The 23,040-nt window shown below is 43.6% G+C and overlaps 1 protein-coding gene across 1 annotated transcript; it reads left to right on the forward strand.

Moving 5' to 3' along the window:
* Window positions 1-205: 205 nt before the first annotated feature.
* LOC104508797 (protein phosphatase 1 regulatory subunit 12B-like) lies at window positions 206-20,752 on the forward strand (the record flags this gene model as incomplete). The annotated part of the gene is made up of 10 exons (XM_010150531.1): window positions 206-267; window positions 1,650-1,815; window positions 1,909-2,039; window positions 4,068-4,186; window positions 8,098-8,257; window positions 10,660-10,804; window positions 12,360-12,434; window positions 14,968-15,044; window positions 15,605-15,750; window positions 20,596-20,752. Coding segments are annotated over exons 1-10 (1,238 nt in total), but the record flags the coding sequence as incomplete, so codon positions are not given.
* Between the last annotated feature and the right edge of the window lie 2,288 nt (window positions 20,753-23,040).

The raw sequence follows: 23,040 nt of genomic DNA on the forward strand, positions 1-23,040 counted from the left end.
AACCATGTCTTACCTCATTGTGCTGAGACCTGGGATTCCTCCAACCTCACTGTGATGCTCTTCAGTCCTCAAGATCTTTGATTTGGGTTGTTGCGCTTTTTTCCAGTTCTACTGCCTGAAATAATCGAAGGGAACTCACCCAAGCTGGGTTTACAGGATGAAGCTGTTTCATGCCTGAGGGTGCAAGAGTGTTAATGGACTAAGCATGGCGCACAGAGCCACCCCAGGAACAGTCTCATCCATTCTGGGTTTGGTGCAGTCCCTGAAGTAAACTATTTCTGCAATTATGCTTGTGCTTTTCTGGCAAAGGTTAAGGTAAACCAGTCTAAAACAGCGGCAGGAGACGTGAACACTTCAGCATGGGCTCAGTTGGGACTTGGGTGCTTGAGTCTGCTCCTGGGGCCTCCTTTCCTAGTGCCATAGATGTAGCCTGTGTTTTTTTGTGTTTGCCAAGTAACTGTACTAGCAGTTAGTTTTCTGGAGCGTGCTTCCTTAGAAGCCTCCATAGAAATCTAAAAGCTAGTCTTTTGCATGGCTGCTTGAGCGCCAAGCACATGTAGGAGTAACTTGTGTTTGCGGGGTAAAAGGCTGGTTTTGGATTTGCGGTTGCAGTAGGAGTGACAAAAGTTGGATGTCCTGGTATAGGGCATGCCTCTCCTTTGAAATGAGCAAAGCAGCGATTCTCTCTTTTGGGGAGGGGGGTGTTCATTACTTGCTAGCATAGGAATGGAGAGGCGGCGTTGCTTGTTATAGACGAGTGATCATCTGGGAGTCATCTGACTGCGGAACTGACGGATGTGCCCACATCAAGCTGTGCAGAAGGACTGAGTGCTGAGATTTTGGAGTAATTTCAACCAAGCTGATTCCCCCTCTGGTAATGAGGAACGGGGCTTCTGCCTGCAGACGGACCCGCATCAAAAGTCAGTGCTTTCGCCTCCTGGTCATGCTTGGTGCTTCTCAGCTGAGGCACATGCATTTGGATGAATGTATTAAATTGCCAGCTCATCCTTAAATAGCAGCCTCCAGTGAACTGTAAATGCAATGCAGAATGTGCTGCAGCCAGGAATTTGAGGAAGGAGGAATTCCACCCAACAGAAGTGTTGAGACTTGAAAATCTAGCTAGGTTTTCTTCTGGCAACTTCAAAGCTAGCAGGCCTCTAAATGCAGACTCTGGAATTAATACAGTGGCTAATAAAGGGTTGTCGTTCTCTTTAGTAGCTCTCAGGGTCTGCAGAGCTAGCAGGGAAAGCTGTACTTTGTTATAGTCAGGAAAATGAACAGATGCTGCAGAATAAAGAAGTTACTAACTTATTCTGAACTCTGCTTTGGCTGTGGTTACGTTGGACGAGGACAACACCCAGCATAGGGATGGTGTGCTTCAGTCAGCCTTCTGGACCTCGTGCTCTCCCTGCTCATCCCTACCACTAGTGATACCTCGCTTTGTTCGCTGTTATCATGTTATTTCATTGACGTTTTGAGGAAACAGTGTAATCTAAATAGCTTGTCTTGCTTAGAGGAGCTTGATGCCCTACCTAACTCTAATATGGATATATCATTTTACAGTGTGCCCTCACTCCAGGGAGATAACAGTGTGGGAGAGAGAAAGGAAGCAGATCCATCGGTGAGAAGTAAAGCTTGAGTAAATTCAGAGGTTGTTCACCTGGCGATTCTGTGTTACAGTTAATTTCTGAAAGTTCTGACATTAATTTATTCTATTTCACGAACTTCTGCTATCTTAAGTGTTCAGGTGTGCTAGCTAACAGTGTGGGAAATTCAGCTCAGGAATTATCTGCTGTCAATAAACTGCAAATGGAGGTTGTACTCTTGATTTAACACCAACACCTTCCCCCTCCCCTTTTCTCTTCAATCCTTCACTCCCTGGATGTCCCCCCTCCCTTTCTCCCTCAGGCCTGTATAGATGAGAACCTGGACATGGTGAAGTTCCTTGTAGAAAATGGAGCCAATGTGAACCAGCAGGATAACGAGGGCTGGACCCCTCTTCATGCCGTGGCATCGTGTGGCTATCTGAACATAGCAGAGTGAGTGAGTTTCAGGCTGTTCTGAGTATTTGTAACACTTTGCACGTCTTCCTCTCCGGAGCAGGTACACAGGCGATTGGTGCTCTGAGACTTCTCCCACGTCTTGGGAAGCAGTGCTGAAAATAGATGCATTTCTCCTGTTGCTGAATTCTTAATTTGTGAGGATTAAGGTGGAGCCTGCAACTGGCTGCCTTTTGCTGATCCCATTACAGTGACTTATGATTCATCAGATACTTCAGCGAAAACGCCGAGCAAAAGGGAAGCGCAGTGGCTGATGGGCAGCACGCTCACAGAGCGACGTGGAAGGGAGCCCAGCTCTGCTGCTGCTGTCTGCTGTGCGCTTCCGTCAGCCGGGAGCCCATGTAGAACTCTGAGTGTTACCTCGGAGCCGAGCGGGATTTTATTCCTCTAACTGAACAGTCCTGCTTCTGTATAAAATGTCCATGGGTGTAATTACCCATGTGTGGCTATTCTGGTGTAAACCCCCAACAGTAGATACGTGGCGCACTGCAGTGCAGTTCAGAGGGGGACTGCACCAATGCTTTCCCTTGTTCTGAGGCTTTGCAAAGCAGCCACCTTGTCTCACCACAGACAGGCCTACGTGAGCGGAACCGCAGCCGTGTGGAGACTGAGACACCTGCACTGTTCTGGGCTCCGCAGTCACCCATATGCCAACAGCATCTTTTCTTTTTCTTCACATTCAGACCTTACCTTTCTGTCTCTTGCATGCTGTCTGACAGAAGATGGAGAAGTAGATAAAAGTAGCTTTAAAAAAGGCTTTATCTTACTGTGGGTTTTTTATGTTTACAGCACAAAATACTAGGCTCAGTTTGGCCATACCCAGGTGAAATTCTGAGGCCTGTCAGAGATTAGGTCATTTACTGAGTACAAACATAAAATACGTAGAAAAGAAGAGACAGTAAATGTAAGATGTGCAGTAGATGTTTAAAGCAAAGCAGTAACCTGTTCTAAGTGACTCCCAACAAAGATTTGAGTCGTCTTGACACAGTTTCTAATTCCAGGGTTTGAAATAACATTCTGCATCTGATCTGGGTGTTCATTGTGCTCACAAAGGACCAATAGTCTGTTTGTCCCAGACAAGATACTGATACCAGACTACTTGTACACCAAGCTGCTCTGAGAGTTTGAGAATTGCTTAAATATATGACCTGGAGTGCTAGAATAACTGGAACCAAAGAGTAGGAAAACGTAAATGGTAGTTTCCTAATGGAAATATTTGTTCTGAGTTAGAGGCTGCATTATAGCTTAGAAGAATAAGGGAAAACAATAGTATTTCTCAAGATAGTCCTCCACAATATATTCTAGCAAAAAAGAACTTTTTCAGGGGCTCATTTATGTCTGTTTTGTACTCCTGAACAGTTCTTAGCTCTCTGGATGATCCTTTATCAGTTTGTTTTTTCTTCTTCCCAAATACTAGCTCTTCAAATATATTGTTATTCTTTACCAGTCATACCATGCTTATGTGTTTAGTCCATCACAGCTACCAAAAAGTTACCAAAATTTGAATACTAATAACTATTTCTCAATGACATTGAAAGTAAAGTTTAAAACTAAACAACCTCACCCTCCTAGATTTGTGTGTTTAAACAGATACTTCTTTTACTTCCCAAAATTTTACTGCTTACAAGATGTACAAGCCAAAGAAGACATGATCCTGAATGAACTTTTGGTATGGTTACAGAAAGGTAAATTAAAAAATTGATGATGGCTTGGCCTATTTTAATGTTTCTTTATTTATTTTAAAAACATAATTGATCAAATTAGTGCAAGAACTAGGGGTGTTTGAATAACTGTAGAGAAACAAAAACTGTGAGCCACTGACCGGAGGCCTTCAATTAATAAGGAACTTTTTCAGTCTAGAAGTTTGATAAGAAGAAGGTATTCATTTGGTAATTGAACTTGAATGAGAAAGGCACATATTTTGTTCTGGTACTTGACTTACTGTGTAAGTTGGTCTGAAGCCTGCACACAAGGTCTAACACGTCGGTGTGGGTCTCATTCACGTAGGTACTTGATTAGTCATGGAGCCAATGTGGCCAATGTGAACAGTGAAGGTGAAGTCCCGTCTGACATCGCAGAGGAAGCAGCCATGAAGGACCTGCTTCTGGAACAAGTAAAGAAACAAGGTAAATCAGTAGTGGGATTGATTATGTGAGAGTTGGACCTCTTAAGAGTTTCTGTAAGAAAATTCAGTCAGCTTACTGTCTGTAGGTGATGAGGTCTGAAATCTGGCCCAAGAGGCAGCAGACAAATTTTGCTTTGGTAGCAGGGCAGTGGAACAGATGCAGGTTTGTGTGTGCAGTCTCTGTCCTTAGGGTTCTTCAAAGCAAGCTAACACAGTACTGAAATCTGAGTCATTAGGTCTGTTTGCTTTTAAAGTGAGATTTTACTTGTGACCTCTGTTATCAATGAAAAGTCTGATTTCACTAAGACTTGATAATACAGCTCTGCCAAGAACAGGGACCAGGAAGTTAGTATGTCTGGCCTGGAATGACCTGCCTTATCCTGATCCTTCCCTAAACATATTCTGCAGGCCCATCTCCTCTGCCTTTTCCCCCTTCTCATCAGGTATGCCTGTCTGAGGGGCTGCTCTCTCTGCTGTCCCTGCAGAAACATCACTGGTAGAAGAAACATCTTGGACAGTGTAATTTGTGTTGTGATTAAAAAATGCTTCATCACTGTAACATTTTCTTCATGCTCATGAAATCTGTGAGTGGTTAGGTGTCTGTACGTATGTGTAAGAAGTTTAAACGCTATCTATGAAGTTCATCAGGAATGTTTTTGAAGGATGCATTTATCTCAGCTATGTGGGAAGTGATGAACTGAGACAACTTGAGCTGATGTAGACTGCACTGTCCACACTGGAGATACGTGGAGTGCATACTTACCCTGAGCAGAGAAGATTGACATTAATTGCATATACACACACATATGAAAAATATTTCCCAGGAAAGTGGTACAGTGTTGGAACAGGGACCCAAGGAATTTGTGGAATTGCCTTCACTGGATGTAGTCAACACTCAGCCGCATTCAGCCGGGAGCCATTTGATCTGGGTCTGAAGTTACCCTCCTTTGAGCAGGAATTTGGGCTGGAGACCCCCGAAGATTCTTTCCAGTCTAGTTTATTTTATGACTGCAGGTTGATGTTGAGGTTGTTTGCATGATGGATTGAATCCAGTCCTCTCTAACAGATACACTCTACTTGACACATGGTGGCTATTTTATTTTTGAAGCTGTTTTGTATGGTTTGGAAGAGGCGACTCCCTTGCTGCTTTGTCAACCGTGTTACTGTTCCACTGCTGAGTTTCTAGCCGCCCATCTGACAGCTTGTTGTTACTTGTGTTAGTGTTCCCCTCAGAAGATTGTTGCAGGATCATGTTCCTTCTGGTAAATAGAAACTTTTCACTTTCTGGGCTAGTGGTGTTTGTGACAAGGTCATTCTTATTTTGTTCCCCTTTTCCCTCCACTTTGAAATAAGATTAAATAGTCCTTTTCTCTTGTATTTAGTTTGCTAAAAAAGAAGAATTGTGTCTGTGGTCAGCGTTTGTTTTACTGGGCTGTCCAAACTGTGCCTGTCTCCTCTCTGCAGTCAGGCCTCCTTGGATGCCCAGAAAGATAGAGATCCTTTCTTTACTTTGGTGTAAGTTGTTTCTCTTGAAAGTGGGTGTCAAGAACTGTACATGGTAATAACATGGTTGAAACCTTGCTAAGGCAGTAATTCTGCCTCAGCTGCAGATATTTTGCCTGACACTTCTTGGGATTCTGCTTAGCTTCTTCATTGCCTCACCACATTAGTGGCATCCTGCTAAGATGCCCTGAAACAACCATCTGTCTCCACCGTGAAGCTTCCCATTGACACAGCTTAAAAGGATCGTAACTGCTAGAGTAAATGTGGTATGAACTTTAAATAAGCGTCCATCCAGCTCTGTAGCCCGCCTTCAACAGCAGTGATAAGCAAATGCCTGCTGCAACCTGTAACAAGAAGACAAGTGTGTGTGATTCCCCTCCCAAACATTTTCCCAGCCTTCAGCACTGCTTCAAGGAATTCCTGAGCCAGATGGGCTTTCTGTGTACCCGTGAATCCCCCGTGGCTTTCTGTTTTGTGAACTCGTGCAGCCCTTGTTGGAAACTCCTGGCATGTATAGCATTATGTTTAATAACTACAAATTGGTCTAATCCTTGTTCTAAAGCCAGTTGTATTCTAATCTTCACAACATCCTGCGGTAATGGGTTTCACAGTTCAGACTCTGACTTGATAAGTGTTTTTTTTGTTCTGTTTTAAACCTAATGCCCCATGATTTAATTTGGAATCATGTCGTTCTTATACTGAAAGAACTAATCCATAGGGACACTTGCTCTTTCGCACCCTTCTTGATTTTTGAGATTTGTTGTCATCTCCTTCATATTTTCTCCTGAGTTAGCAAGCTGTACTCTGGATAGAGAGCAGCTCCGAGGAAAAGGACTTGGGGGGACTGGTTGATGAAAAACTGAACATGAGCCGGCCGTGTGTGCGGGCAGCCCAGAAGGCCAACCGTATCCTGGGCTGTATCCGGAGAGGTGTGGCCAGCAGGTCGAGGCAGGGGATTCTGCCCCTGTACTCTGCTCTGGTGAGACCCCACCTGGAGTGCTGCGTCCAGCTGTGGAGCCCTCAACATCAGAAGGATATTGACCACTTGGAGCGAGTCCAGAGGAGGCCACGAAGATGCTCAGAGGGCTGGAGCACCTCTCCTATGACGAAAGGCTGCGAGAACTGGGCTTGTTCAGCCTGGAGAAGAGGAGGCTCCGAGGAGACCTCATTGCAGCTTTCTGAAGGGGGCCTACAAGGGTCCTGGGAGAGGACTTTTTACAAGAGCCTGTAGTGATAGGACAAGGGGTAATGGGTACAAATTGAAATCAGGGAGGGTTAGATTAGATGTCAGGAAGAAATTCTTCACAGAGAGGGAGGAGAGGCACTGGAACAGGTTGCCCAGAGATGTTGTGGATGCCCCATCCCTCGATGTCTTCAAGGCCAGGCTGGATGTGGCTTTGAGCAACCTGGTCTAGTGCAAGGTGTCCCTGCCCATGGCAGGGGGGTTGGAACCAGATGATCTTTAAGGTCCCTTCCAACCCAAACCATTCCGTGATTCTATGATTAATCCTGTGTGGAGCTGTATTGTACTTCTGATTGATAGAGCGCCTCACGTGACCTCATTATCCTGGAAACTCCACTTGCGAGAACAAGTCTAAGGTACTAAACCAACCTCCTGCTGGTTTAGTGACAATTGACACAGCCCATCAGCCAGACCCACCTGGCTTCTCCGCATCGTAGCAGTTGTTTCCTGGGGTGGGATAACTCTTGTTATCAGAAAGCCCCACAGTCTGGGTCTGTGTTATACCAGAAGTGTGTAGTGATAAACTTACTTGATCTGACTTCATCTAAAGCCATCAGAGTAGATTTGGGTTCAGCCTTCTATGCTCCAAGTGATTTAGAATCGTGTTTGGTCAGAATCTGGTGGTTTGCTGCTCAGTGGAATTAACTAAATATTCCTTTTGGTGTGCCTGGCATGAATAGCTCTGGTGCTGTACAGGTCTCTGTGCAGCTTGTATTGAGTTTTGAGTGAGCATACGGTTGGGGGGTCATGCTGCGGGAGATGACTTAGGATCATCTCTTCAGATCTTCACTGCAGATGATACTCTCACTAGAGTTTAATTCAGTTTGTTAAGCTGTTCTTCATGACTTTGTTACTTCAGTCTAGGCCACTGTGTATTTCGAATGCAATCCCACAGTTCACAGTTGAGCTGCTAGTTAGTTGGGCTGGTTTGCAACCAGTGGCTCAGTGTTCAGAGCTTTTAAGTCAGTCAGCTTTGAAGTCTCTGTCAGTGATGCAGGAGTTCTCCCAGCTCCTAGAAGATGTATTTGCTGATTTTTTTTTTTTTTTTTTAAAGTGTGGCAGAGTGCAAATAGTTTACTGATATTGTATAGCAAATGAATCACAGGGTAAGTTTAAGCAGCTGAGAGCTTTCACTTGATAATTTCTTCTGTGCTTTGCCCTCTTAGGTGTAGACCTAGACCTGGCAAGAAAAGAAGAGGAGCAGCAAATGCTACAGGATGCCCGACAGTGGCTGAACAGTGGGAGAATTGAAGACATAAGGCAGCCTCGAACAGGTGCCACGGCTCTCCATGTTGCTGCGGCAAAGGGCTATTCTGAAGTCATGAGGTAGGACCTCCTTCCCAGGGCTGATGCACTGAATCAAGGTTGGTTTTCATAAGGAATACATCAAGCTTTATAGTTGAGAGACATTTGTTTCATCCTGAGATTTTCAGTCTGCTGTTTATCAAAAGGTTCTGTAGATTTATGTACCCAACCACAGTGATTCACCTAGAAATACACAGGGACTGGAAGATTCCCTTCATACCTCTAGGCCTTTAAAGTGATGAAAGCTGTTCAGAGTGTGAGACATAAATTAGAAGGTTTAATTTTCACTCTTAGAGTAATAGTTTTAGGACTAGCAAGGTAAAAGTATTAGGGGATAAAAGCATAATTTCAGCCTACAAAGTGACAATACGTGTTGCATGATGATCACAAACACACAGTTTAGGTGACCAGTCTAGTGGAAAAAAGCAGTGTCCATGCCTGTCTCACCATCCCCTGCTCCTTAACCCTCCTGCTCCTGCAGCCATCAGCAGTGACAGAGGGGTACCCACACAAAACAGTTATGCTTCTACTTAGCACTAACAAGCTTATTATGAACATAAACTTGCCCAATGCAGTGTTTGCAATAAAGCATTAATATTTCTACAGGTAAGGTCAAATTAAGGTTTCCAACAGCACACTTTCTTATCTGCTCTTTATGTATGGGTGGAGCTGTCCGTAAACATCAGCAGGGTTATTGCCCACATTAAAATCCTTTCTGGAAGTTTTCGTCTATCTTGATCCTTAATTTCGTAGCTTTAAGTGTGTAAGACTTGGTGTGTAAGAGCTGTTTCTTATCAAGCTCTAGTAATTTTGTTGTGCTCCATGTTTCCTATTTGTATTCATTCATTAAAGCTCATAATTGAGTTATATGCTGCCTGTGCCTGTACCGTGCCCAAGAACACTAACCTAGCACAGCTCATGTGGAACAGAAATGTCAGTCTCCTGAATGTGAGGTGTTGGTCCCGTGGACTTTCCGTGGAGGGTTGTATATCCAGTACTCGTCAGTGAGGCTCTGCATTTACTATTTGCTGGGTGACTAGTTCTGGACAGCTACTTCTTGGCATTAATCGGTACAACAATAAACAGATCTCATGGAGAGCTGACATTGTTTCACTTGTGTATTTTATGGCCACCCTGTAAGTTCAAATGCAAAGCTTCAGGGACTTAAACCAAAGGGGCTGAAAGCCAGGAGCTAGCTAACTCTCAAATCAGATGTGGAATTTGTCTGTGACCTTGAGTCTCTTAGCAGCTATGTTCCTCCCTTTTGCCAGCTGGAAAATCAACATTAAGTCAGCACCTAATTTAAATTGCATTTCCCAGAGAAAGACACTGCTGCTATAGGATGGCTGTGTTTTCTTTGGCACGGCAATGCATCGGTGTAAAGCTGCAGGAGTTTCAAAACTGTTGATGCCACTCTGGGATCATGCTGGGTTTCCCTTGTGCTGCAGAAAGGTGCCTCTGGATGGGGGAATTTCCCACAGTGGAAATTGTCAGTAGCGGTTTTACCAGACTTGAAGAATTACTCTGGGATGTTCTTCAGTATTTAAGCAACTTGGATAATAGTCAGTTCTGATACACGAGCCGCTCAGTACTTCCATCTGATCACTGCTGTACCAGTGCGCATCTGTCTCTGAAGCTTCAGACAACAATTGGCTCTCTTCTGCTCCTTCTGTTTAGGAATATTCAAGCTCCAGGTGCTGTGCGACACTGACACGCTGCTCTGGTAGAGAAGGGAGTGGGTGGAAGGTGAACAACAGTAAATGTGATGTGAGGGTGTTCCCAGGCAGGTTCACTTGGGGTGGGATTTGCTTTAACTGTGCAAGGACTAGTCTGCAAAATGCATTTTGGGTTGTTTAACCCAAACGTGGGCTGTTTGACTTGCAAATTTCACATCAGTCAATCACAGTAATGGCTTCTTATGTGGCAGTCCTGCTGGCATCACTTCCTTATGGATCGTTCCCACAGCGTGAGCTTGTTCTCTGGTGGAACCAAGACTGAGCTCCAGTTACCACACGTCCTTTTCCTGCCAGGGGCTGTGCTTGGCTCCCCGTTACGGAGATGGCAGTCTGCAGAGATGGTTACTTAGTGCCTGGGCAAGTCTGGTGTTCACTGGAGCAGGAGTTTGGACTGGGTCACCGATGCCAGATTAGAAATTAAGGTGTTCTTCCAGTTGAGGACATACTGAAAGGGAACCTTATCCATTAGACACATTCCAACGGGTTTTAGAGAGAAGTCACTTTTCATTTCCTGCCCTTTTCTGTTAAAGTTGTAGGCACATCTAGTGGGACGTTGTGTAGGGGAATAAACAAGAAACTACTGGCTTATTGTTAACCTTGTTACCTACTCTGGCTGATGGTGTGAGCCCTTCTGGGTCAAGAGGTCATTCTCGGGTGGGCAGAAATCGATATTGCTTCTTCCCTCAGGCTCTTGATCCAGGCTGGCTTTAGTCTGAACATCCAGGACAACGACGGCTGGACTCCGCTGCACGCTGCTGCGCACTGGGGAGTGAAGGAAGCTTGCTCCATCCTGGCCGAGGCACTGTGCGATATGGACATCAGGAACAAGCTGGTTAGTGCGCATAGATGTTGGCACAACCTATGCAGTGTATTTTATAGCCAGATGAATATCAGTTTCATTGCCTACCACTTGATCGAACGCCATGGCAAAGTTAGACGGCGAGCAGTTCTCCTGGCATGTGCACTGGAGCATTTAAAAGTGTCAGAAAATAAAGACTTTTGATTAGAGGAAGGCAAAAACAGTTTCAGGTATTACTGGAAAAGATCAATGAGTAAACTTTAGGATCAAGATTGTAAGAAAGGATGAGGGCTGATCTGTGTCTTCCTGTTTTAGTGTAATCCTGATGAATTAAACAACAGCAGAGAAGACAATCTTGGAATGCAAAATAATATGCCAATATTAAGGTATAAGGTGCTGAAAACTAGTGAACTTGAGCAACTGGCAGCTCATGAAAAGGGAAATGGAAAAATTGACTCAGATTCCTGAGAAATGAGTAAAGAAAAATAGGATGGAAGGAAAAAAAAGAAAAGGAGGAAAAAAATTCCTCTTCCATCCTAATAGATGTTTTTCCTTGAAAAGCCCTGGATTTTCAAGGGCTGACACGTGCTTGTCCAGGGCTGTTCTTTGTGTTCCCCTCCCTGCTGTAATATCCAGGCAGTGTCCGTGAACTGCTTCCTGCTGGAGCAGATTCAGTTGTACCGTGGCTGCTTCTGCAGGAGGAAAAGAGGTTGTATGTGCTTGGAACAGCACTGGGGGATGAAAGCAGGCAGGAGAAGTTGATAAGAGAAACGTGCACTGTATGGGTTGAGTGCATCTGGAAACTGAGGTGAAAGAAGGAGCCATGTTATCATGGCTCTTTGCATCCAAAATACAGGGAATTGGTTTTGGTTTAAGTGCTGTCAGGTGGTTTTCCAAAATGCTCAGAATGTGGGTGGGTTTTGTATGGTGCTATACTTGAAGAGCTACACAGCTGTAGCTGCTGCATTACCTGTTCTTTCCAGTCAAGGGTTGTTACCTTGCTCAGTCAGATGGCCACGACAGCCTGTGTGTGTTTGTTCCCTAGCCAGCAGGTTGTTAATAAAATGGTTATTTTAGCTTTAGTGAAAGCTAAATAAAATGTAACTGATTTCTTGGTTTGTGCCCCAGAGTAATTTTTCTGTTTTGTTTTGTTTTATTTTGTAAATCCCCTTGGATATGGAAATGGCTCCCAAATTTTGTGGCCTGCTGAAGCTTGGCCACCTTTCAAGAGGTTTAAATACATGATGATAGAGTAGAGCGGGTTGATCACAGTCCTTCTCAGAACAAGTGTCTTTTTGAGAAACCTGGAAACCCAAATGTGTAAGTCCTGGCTGCTACATCTAAGCAGCATCAATCAGGGAACTGCACTTCCATGATTAAGGCTGCTCTGATCATGGATTGAGACGTGAAGCTACCGTCACTGTCGCGTGGCTGGCCCTGCTCTGGAGTGAAATAGTATGTTGCTTAGTGTTTGGCGAGGGAGGATGTGCAGCATGTTTACTTTTGTTCTTTATGGGCAAATAGTGCTTTTCTGAGTATTAACACCGTGCCGTATCGGATCTCCTCTTGTCTCCTCTTGCTGCGTCAGGGCCAGACACCATTCGACGTGGCTGATGAGGGGCTGGTTGAGCATTTGGAAATGCTGCAGAAGAAACAGACTGTGGTGAGTTTCCGGCAGATCATTTTCCAACTCTCAAGTTCCTTTTCATGCACGAGTGTTCTCTAAGACACATGGCATCAACAGACACGTGAAGCTGACACGCATAATGTTTTTTGTGTTAGCCATTGGGAATCTTTAATTACACCAATATTTTTAATGGCTAGAATTCTGGAAGAGTGGATGACTGCATCAGGAAGGTCAGTGGCATGCTGACATGCGGAATTACATGCCCTAGTAAGGAATGTATAGTTCATCTTTGGAATTGTTACTATTCTGCAGTTACTTTGTTAGCTGGCAAGCTCGGTAACATCAACCTGCTCTTTTCTTAATGAGTGATTACCCAAGTCAAGTTTGTGTTTGCATCTAAGGAAATGTGCTGTCACTGTTGAGAAAGAGATTTGTTACCGTGTCTGCTTTTCTGACCACAGGGCAACATTTGATTGAGTGAGAAGAAATTATAAACGTCAGGGAATTCTGGACTAAAAAAAATTGTGATTTTAAAACTGTATGAAATTGCCATTTCATAACGCAGTGGAGATACTGCATGGGGTTATAAGCAGAAAGATGGCATGAAAAAGGAAAGCGAAAATATATCTTCATCAAAGTAAAGCCAGTCATCAGGCCAGAAAGTTGTTTTTTGATTGGATTTTTTACTGTTTCATCTGGTCTACTCAATTACCTCATTTGGGTGCTTCCAAAACACAGACCAGCCTTCTTGAAAAAAAGTAAAAATCAGAAAGTATCATTTAAAACATCACATTCAGAAACAGACATAATGAGAACACTGGTGATAAAACCCAGTCAAGTATTTTGAGGAACTGGCAATGTGGGTGGTAGAACTCAAGCTCTGATCACAACACAGCTGCTGTCATCCTTAAATAACATCCTTAGCATTAACTGAAACTTCTACAAAATTAATCATCTTCTTCCTAAATGAGGTGTTGATAAATACTATCAGTGTGTGTTTTGGATTTCCTCCTATCTCACTACACTGGGATTCTACAGAAAACTGCACTCCTCAAAAGAATAGAAAAAACAGCAAGAATAATCTTTTTGGGGTGGGTGCTAGCCCATTTTTAGGCCAGCTTTGCAGGGGCTAGCAGCCTTCTGTGTTCTCTATATAGCAGCACTATATAAAGGCCTTCTCCTCTCATTAAATGAGTGTAGCAAGCGATAGTAGAACTGGGAAGAAGAGAAAAATCCAGATCTTATCACACTTTTTTTTTAGCAGATATACTTTTTTCAACGCCATTTTATCATGTGTGTTTATCATGTGCCATTTTTATCACTTAAAATAGAAAACTTGTATTTGTCAAGGATGAGATCAGCAGTTTCACAACATCCCTAAAGTACATTATTTCACTTTCAAAATGGCTCTCAAATCAGTTTTTTAATCCAAAGCTTGTAGTGGAACAATATGCCATCCCTGTGAAAAGATTTGCTTCCGTTATCAGAGCAAAGAGGGGATTTTGTTTGCTGGAAGGAATTAATTTGAGTTGGGATTTTTTTTTCCTAGTCTCTGAAATACCTTTGAACAGAGCAGGCTGTTTCCTGCGTTTCACTTTGCTGTGCTCCAACAGTTTCTTCTGTTCAATGACATGCTCTACCCTAAATTTTGGCTCTTCATTGGACTCCGTGTAGCTTTTCCCACATTCAGAATGTGCAGAGCTTTTGCTTCTTGTGCCTGCTGTCAGCTCCTGTCAAAAGAGAAAGAACAACTAGGCCAGACAAGGCAGAAAAGAGACAGCCTTAAAAGTGCACCTCTAATTGCCATCCGTTTTTCTACCTCAGCTGTGTCTGTGCTTCTAGAAGCTACAGAACAGTTTTCTGGTTATTGTTTTGTCCATCAGTGGTGACAAAATTCATATTATCATAGAATCACAGGATGGTTTGGGTTGGAAGGGACCTTAAAGATCATCTAATTCCAACCCCCCTGCCATGGGCAGGGACACCTTCCACATATTGCTGCTCTCTGGGCAAAATACCTCAGTTGCTGTGGTGATCAGAGGTGCAATGGCATTTGAGAGATTTCGGAGTGACCCATCCTCCTGGGAGACCCTTGGATTGCCAGGACGGGGCATACTTGATTGCCTTCCTCGGAGAGCAAGGAAATAAGAGCTGTAGTAGCAAGTTTTGCACTGAATCTGGCCCGATTTCGTGGGTATACAGAGACGTGTAGACAGACCCCCAGCACTGCGTCTGCGTGGGAGGAGGCAGGGCAGTGCTGTGGAAGTCAGGATTGGACTCCATCTCGGCAGGGACAGCTGCTGACTTCTCTGGAGGTTTTACTAAATGCAGCTTGAGTCTAAGGATGTTATGGGGGTGTGGTTGTGCTCTCACCGAGCTCTAGTCCCAGATAATCAGTGCTTCTGCAGATGTGCATCTGTTGGATTGGCTCGTTAAACTAATCCACAGTATTTTGCATCTAACGAGGTTGGGCTGACCTTATGCTTTGGTAATTATCGGGTTGTGCTGAGGTGGCTTGTTAAGATGTCTCTTTTCATTCTTTCTCCAATCTACTTGGACTTTTCGACAGTTGCGAAATGAGAAGGAGACGAGGAATAAGCTAATTGAAGCCGACATGAACGGCAGGCCTCAAAGCAGACTCTTCAAGTACGTGCCTCCTATTTCTTGAAAAGAAGCTGCAGAGAGTGTAGTGGGAGGACAGCTTCATCTGTTAGCAGTCAGCTGGCCTCAGCTGGCTTAGAAAAAGTTTACTGCTCTTCATTTCATGGATTCTTTTAAATCTGATCTCTCTTAAATACAGTTTCAGCTGTTTCTTAACATACCCACTAAACAGTAGAACAAGGAGTTGGGCTGGTGCTTGGTGCCCTAGCCTCTGCTCTTGCTGATGGTGCCGATTGGACCTTTGGACTAAGAACTGCACCTTTGCAGTCACACAGAGCCATACAGCCCAGCTGATGGGTTGTGTTGCACCAGGCAAAGAGAGACCACGTTTGTTTGGATTGAGAAATGCTGGCAAATTTAGGAAATGCAAAACTGGCATTGGAATCTGTGGCAAATGGGCGAGCTGGAAGTGCTGGCATGCTGAGTATGTAGATAGATTTTGTCCTTTTGCTTGTTTTATACGTAGCAAATCAAGTCTATGTGTTCTTGAGAACTCAGAAAGAACTCATTTACCTGGTAGCCCTTAAAATTTCCGTATCTTGCAGCAAAGAGAAGATTCTTTATGAGGAAGACACGCTGAAGTCCATAGAGATGGAAGAAGAGAACAAGGACTCTAGCAGTTCTAGCTCTGAAGAAGAGGAAGAAGCTGAAGAAGATGAAGTTTCAGAATCAGATGCTGAAAAGGAGTCAGGTAAGACTTTGTACAGTCTTGGATTAAATATTTAGTCTAGCAGTATTACGGGAACAATTTGAGAACTGCTTTTTTTTTTTCCCTTTGTTTTTCCTTGGTTCATAAGGAGGCCCTCCAAGTCTTACTTCCAGTGTATATGTACAGGATATGGAGAACTCTGTACTAAAAAAAGCTGATCTAAATGCTGTCTCCCAAATCAGCATAATTTTAAAAAAGAGGAGCAGATAGTATTTTAATTTCTACTTCTTTCTCACTTGAATTTAAGATAACACATTGTTCATAGGTTGTTCTTAAACAGGTATTCTTCTTGTTGGCCAGTTTCAGGATGAGTACTACAGTTACTGCAAGGTGGTAGAAAGCCAACTGAACACGTAGGAAGGTAATAGCCTGCTGTGTTTGGATCAGAGAAATGAAATGAAGGGCTGAAGCTGTTCTATGTAGTTAAAAAGATGAGGATTTTTTCTGACTGAGGTGTAATAATTGCAGAACATAGTGGAAAATAAGGGTTAACTCAATCAATCACGTTAGTCTTTACATTATGCATTTGCTGGCATCCTACTCCCTTTGTTCCAACCTCCTTTTTTCCCGTAATTTCTAAGGCTTCCTTAGTTTAAACAGTGTTTATGTGCAGCACAGAAAGTTTAAATAACGCTACTTAATTTTACAGTAAGTCAAGACTTGTACTTAATATTTCTGCTAAGAGAGATGGATCTTGGATTAGGGTGTGTTTAATGGTTAAACTACTTTTAACATCAGCTCACCTGGCCTGTATCCCACCATAGTAATAAATCGGTCCTTGCAGCAAACTGTGGCTTAAACTTCTGTCCTGCTTCTTGCACCAATAAAACTGTCACCTGTGTGTTCTATTTGTATCAACACTGATGTTCAGTGCAGTGTGAGAGATGTTGAGTATCCTGGATGGTCTTTGCAGAGCTGGTAGTACAAAAGCTGCTTGGGTATGACAGTAACACAGTGAAATAATCTTTTGGCTTTTAAATCAAGTAAATGCAGCAAAGTCAGCGCTAGAAACAGGCATGCAGTAGAAGTCACATTTATTTGCTCATTAAATCAGGATTTTACTAGACAGCAGCCCTGTACATCTGTGTGCCAGTTCTTGTAAATGAGGTAGGAACTTGACCAAGACACCGCTGTCGTGTGTGCAGCTGGGTGAAGTGGAGCTACGTGGTGTTGAACGGATTGAGGAGCAGCATGAGATCCTTCAGCAGGGGAAGTGCTGCACCACTCAGCATTAAATTCTGTGTAGAGCCAGAGCAACTTTTTATGGAGTTATTTCACTGAGCAAAGCACATTATACCAATCTGTTTCAAACAGCTAAAGCTAAAACAAGTCGATGACAAAAAGCATTTGAGTAATGATTCAGCTTCAGGTTTTGTTACCTGTGCTCTCCTCTGCTCGAGAGATTATTGGCTCCTTTGAGAATTTTCCATCAGAATTGAAACTTTACCTTGTGAACTTCTCCAGTCTCTAACAAAATGACCATGAAAGTGTCCAGCTGGATGCAGATGTGGCTGTCCGTTGTGTATGTGGATGAGAGGCACGTTTTCAGTATTAAGACAAGGTTCATGAGATAACATCAGCCCACACGTTACAGGAGGGCTCCGAAGATGAACAGGGATGAGAATAGTTTTTCATAGGAAATAGTAAGTGTCACAGTGCTACTAGTTTCAAAGACAGTCTTAGGAAAAATTATGCTTTATTATCTGCTACACATTGAAATGCTTGGTTGGATACAGGAGGCATGTCTTCATAGAATCATAGAATGGTTTGGGTTGGAAGGGACCTTAAAGATCATCTAGTTCCAACCCCCGGGACACCTTCCACTAGACCAGGTTGCTCCAAGCCTCATCCAGCCTGGCCTTGGACACTTCCAGGGATGGGGCATCCACAGCTTCTCTGGGCAACCTGTCCCAGTGCCTCCCCACCCTCTCTGTGAAGAACTTCTTCCTGATATCTAATCTAAACCTTCCCACTTTCAATTTAGGCCCGTTACCCCTTGTCCTGTCACTACAGGCCCTTGTAAAAAGTCCCCCCCCAGCTTCCTTGTAGCCCCTTCAGGTACTGGAAGGCTGCAATAAGGTCTCCCTGGAGCCTTCTCTTCTCCAGGCTGAACAAGCCCAACTCTCCCAGCCTTTCATCACAGCAGAGGTGCTCCAGCCCTCTGAGCATCTCCGTGGCTTCCTCTGGACTCGCTCCAACCAGTCTATATCCTTCTGATGTTGAGGGTCTCAGTGTTGGCAACAGCTCCTGCTGTGGCTCGGTGGTCAATTGTGGCGAGCAGAGGGTTTCCCGGACCCCAGGGAGCAGAGAAGGAGCCAGGCAGCCCGTGTGGTACTGGCATGTTTTTTGGAAAACATGGGAATTATTTCCTTATTCCTCTTAATTTTCTTCTGAGTTTCAATATTCACATGGCTTTGTAATTCTGAGCAGTGCTGGACAGATAGATGATGTCTGTTGTTCTCAAGTGTTCAAAGTCCAGAAAAAGAAAAAACAAAAGCTGAAATACTGTTATGAGTAATCTTTTTAAACCAAAGAACTTTAACAACTTTGGTAACTGATGGGACGGTGTGGAAGCTGACAGTATAATACAGAAGTTTGTTTTGAGGCATGTTTTGAAATGTCTCAGGTTGAGATAAATTGTGGAAATTGCAGAGGCTGTGGCAGGAGGAGAAATTTGAAGAGGTGAGCAGTGAAGTTGCTAGAGTGCTTCAGAGTACCGTGTTTGTTACAGTCTGTAAGAAAATTGAGTTCTACAAACAAGAGAAGCTAATTGCATTCATGCCATTTTGGTCATCTTGGGGACAGTTAACAACTTTGCATTGGGTTCTGTATAAACAAGAGAAAAATCAGTATAAAATGTTATGGCTGTTATCTGTGCTGGTAACTATTACAATACAGAATTATTGTGAATTAAAGCAGGCCAGGGAAGCTTTCAGTGTTTGGGGGTGGGGTTTTTTAGTTTTGTTTTCTCTTCTTTCCAAAAAGACCCACCCCCCCAAAAAAAAACCTCACAAGAAAAATGATACTTAAGCCAAATTTATAGAAATTAATTTTTAGTCTCACTAGATTTGTTGTAGGGAGATTAAACTAATTCTCGCCAGTTTCCCTGGACTGGAATTCATAATGTTTAGTGCTGAAATTTTACTAAAATACAGCGTGGGGTTCTCCCCTGAAGACAATGATGCCTGTGGTCATGCAGTCTCTCATGCTGCCAGTACGAGGTACTTTTTTTTTGCCCGTCCTTTTTCTGCAGTTGACTTTCAGTCGCATTGTTCACAGTCCTTTCAGCCTGTCATTACCACTCAAGCTTGTGCCCTTGTAATTAGGCTTGACCTCTGGACTATGAGCTTCCAGACCAGGCTACCAGTCACCCTCTAGCCCAGCCGGTAAAGCCCGCTGGCTGTCAGGTCTCTTCTCCCCTTCTACAAAGTCAAGGATTCAGTCTCAAGCAGTCAGCAAGTATGTCATTTTTTGTCCGTAGGCATGTCCATGGAGTGCTGTGTGCCAAGGGGAAATGGGTAGTCTGCTGCCCCTTCCTAAAGGGCTGTTTGAAAGTGCAGTGCCCCGGAGTGTTCAGCTCAAGAAACGCAATACTCCGTTAGGATGACTTCGGTGGAAGTGCTGAGATGAGAGGGAAAGGTGGCTGCGATTTCAACATCGTGCAGACTGTCCTAGGGGAGATGCATATTTGTCTCTTTAATTCTGCATCTGTCAGTCCTGCCAGCTGCCTGTTGATTTCAAACATTCCTCTTGGCCTGCTCTTTTCTGTTTTCCGTGGCCTTGGAATCTGTATTTCTCGGAGTGAGAACATTTGATTCAGAAAGGTTGATCTTCGCATTCCAAAGTGCCATCCTCAGAGATGCTCATAGCAAACTGCTTTTTATATGTAATAGAAGATCTTTATTCACTACACATACCTCACTCACTAGTTCTGTTTGGGTGGTTACACTGAAAATGACTTTGTTTTTTCAAAACCATAACACTGTGAGGCACTCACAGCTGCCAGGGGAAAACCTTTTGTTGCTGTGGTACATCATTTCTTAGGCACCTTGCATGTGGCTGTGTTTGGTAAACAGTCTGTCTCTGAGCCCTGTGCACTCCTGTCCATTGAACTGATTGCCTGAGACATAGTTTCTGCTTACTTTCCCACTGGTAATGGCTGGTGGATGTTCTTATGTCATGCATGGTGCAAACACACGAACTTGTAATACTGGGTGATTTCAGTTGTCTAACAACCAGGGAGCCAGCTGTGAGCTTTGAGAGGGTTTGCTGAGCTTGCTTTGAGCCCTGTTAAGGATTTTTTGTTGTGAATCAGTCCCAGCTTCATGTAGAAAAATGCAGTTTGCGGTAGAAGATCAGAAATTTGCCTACCAGCATAAGTAACTGCATCAGCAGTGTGCAATGAAATCCACCACCAGGCCCGTTTGGGGATGCGTGATCTCCTGCTGCAGTAGGAATTGCATATTCTGCTCTTCTTCCTGAGTTTTACAGGGGAAGAACAAGCCCTCAGAAGAGGCAAAATTGTGAATAAACCAAAAAAAAAAAATCTGTTTGTCCTCCTTTAAGGTGCTTTCTGTAAAGATTTTGCTTATCTGTGGGGAAGTTCAAAAGCTTTGCCTGGCAAATGTATCCATCGTATTTTTTAGGAGAAAGCCTGATTGCAGAAATCCCTGTTCAGCCTTGGCACTGACATCATCTTTGTGATCTGGGGCGCACTGAGGTCACATCGATGCTGAACCTGAGCATGGTGCACACTGTGCTTGTAAAGAAGGGCCTTGGGAGTGCGATACTGAAACGTCTGGTTTCTCTTCTTGTTTAAAATTGTAGAAAGGAAGGAAGAGCCCTTTGCCAACCACTCCAGCCATGAATCCAGGCCTAGCATCACTGAGCAAATACCACCACCCGAGCCCAACTCCTTCACTGCATCTGCCAGAAGAGTAAGTGAATTTGGAATCAATGGGGACTCCAACAGTGCTCGAAAGCCGTAGGTTTTACTGGGAAATGGACACTCTGAAACCGATTTTCACAGGAGCTGTAAGACTTGAATTTAGGAAAGCATGATAGTATGCAGTTTTGATAAAGATGCTGTGTTAACAACAGTATAGGACTGGCACAAAGAAGCATGCTTGTACGATAAGGTTCCTCTTGGATCTCATACCCCCTGAAGCAAGTTGCACTGTTCACAAGAGAAGCCCTGCTTGCCCTGAGTGCGTTATGCCACTGTCAGTTCTAAGACAGCTGATGCCAGTCTCTTACCAGCAGATCCTTCACCACAGCAAGTCCCTGCTGATGTATCAGCAGTGAATTTGGCATCATAATCTGAAGTGCCTCTGCCTTGCCAAACTCTGTTGATTCAGAGGCATGATGTTACAGTCCAGTAGGCAGAGAGGATAAAGTTTGCATCTGACTAGATAGCTGGGCTATGATATCTTTTTAAAGGTGAAGTAGAGTTACTGAAATCTTATCTGAATTCTCCAGCTCTCACGTCACTCAGCTAGATGGCACCAGGAGACTCTTGTGTTCTGCTCAGGACTGGTATCTTATGCTTCTGGTTTCTTTTTGCACCAGAATATGGAGGACAGCTATACACTGCAGCACACTGCCCGAGTCTGAAGCACTAGGTACACGTTAGAGGGAAAATGTTTCTTGCATAGTCACAATTTTTTGGTTTTTGACATGCTACTAAGTCAGACTTCTCATCACATCAAGTGACGCAGTTCCTCTGGGTGTTACTCAGCTCAGGGATGCTGACTTAGCGGGGGAAGTATTAAAGGTAGAAGTGGGAAGTGTGAGCACTTCAGTTAACTTTTCGCTGCTGCAGAGTACTCTTCTCACTCGTTTGTATTCTTCAACCCAGGCTAAGGCTTGTAAGGATGTAGAAGTGGGCCTGTGTGCAAAGCAATTACTAATTTGACCTCAGTCTGCTTTACCTTGTCTTACACCTTTGATTCTTCTGTAATTCTCTTCATCAGACTGGGTTTTATATGGGAAAATAAGAGTGCTTGTGTTGCCCTCTGTTTGTGGAGTTTTTAATTTGTGCTGTTCCTATACTGTTCAGAAACTACAGAAGGCAGCTTTTACTGTGGATTTGAGCTTCCTCTGAGGAAAGTGTCAAATCTACATTAAAGTGTTAGAACTGTGTAGCTCAGTAGACTGGAAGTGCCAGAACGAGTGGAGTACAGGAGATTAACTCTGCATCTGCATTAAAATAACATTAGCTAAGACACACTACTAAAATACTGCAGTGATAATTTTATCTTTGCAGTCTTGAGTCAATGAGTTTGAGGGCAGAGCTCCTCAGTAGCTTCATTATTCTGGATAACATCAGATGCTTTGTGTTATGCAGAATATGGTATAATAACGCTTATATCAGCTTTGACTGTTAGCCTTGTCTACCCCAGTATCCTGCCCTTGACAGTGACTATCAAAAGATACAGAAGACATCATCCAGCTGAACTTCTCTCCCACCTTCTAGCAATTTGCATTTCGGGGACTTGCTGGAACTGTGGTATTTTTTGTATTCAGAACCCCCCCCTATGAATTTATGCAGTCACTTTTTGAGTGCCTGTAATGTTTGGAATCCTATAATGTCTAGTGGCAGAGGTTTCTTCAGCTTAATTACATATTATACAAAGCTTCCTGCAGCTGTTTCTTTAAGCCTGCGACATGCTGCTTTTGTTTGTTGCTCCTTGTTCCTTTATGGGAAGGAATAAGGAATAATTGATCCTTATTCAACTTTCTGTATGCCACAGAGGATTTTGTGTACCTTGGTCGTATCTCAGCCTGGAGACTTTTGATAGCCTGAATTAACTCCCCAGGGAAAAGTTCTCTTGCTCTACCCATTCTCGTTGCTGTTCTCTGAATCTCTTCACATTCTATACTGCTTTTGAACTGTGTATGGTATCAAAGATGTGATTGTCCCCTGCCATAACACTGAGGTGTAATGGTGTTGCGTTTCCCAGTCTATTCATTTCCAAAAATTCCCGATGTTTTGTTTGCTTAGTTTCCTGTACAAGTCAGTGTTCAGACACTGTCTCTGTAAAAGCATCTCTGGCGGTGCCCAGGCTCTGTTCTTGAATGGCAGTAGGCATCTTTTATAAGAGTTGATAACTATAACTGTAGTTGTACATTTAAGCACTTGTATATTTGAGGAATAATACATGCTTCTCCGAAGTGCCTCACGGAACAAAAGCAGGCAAGTCCATTCTGTAATATATATGGAATATGGGGTTACCTGACCACAGAAAGGTTTTGTTGTGGTTTAACTCCGGC

The sequence above is a fragment of the Eurypyga helias genome, unplaced genomic scaffold, assembly GCF_000690775.1.
Source record: "Eurypyga helias isolate BGI_N326 unplaced genomic scaffold, ASM69077v1 scaffold6954, whole genome shotgun sequence".
NCBI classification, from domain to species: Eukaryota; Metazoa; Chordata; class Aves; order Eurypygiformes; family Eurypygidae; genus Eurypyga; species Eurypyga helias.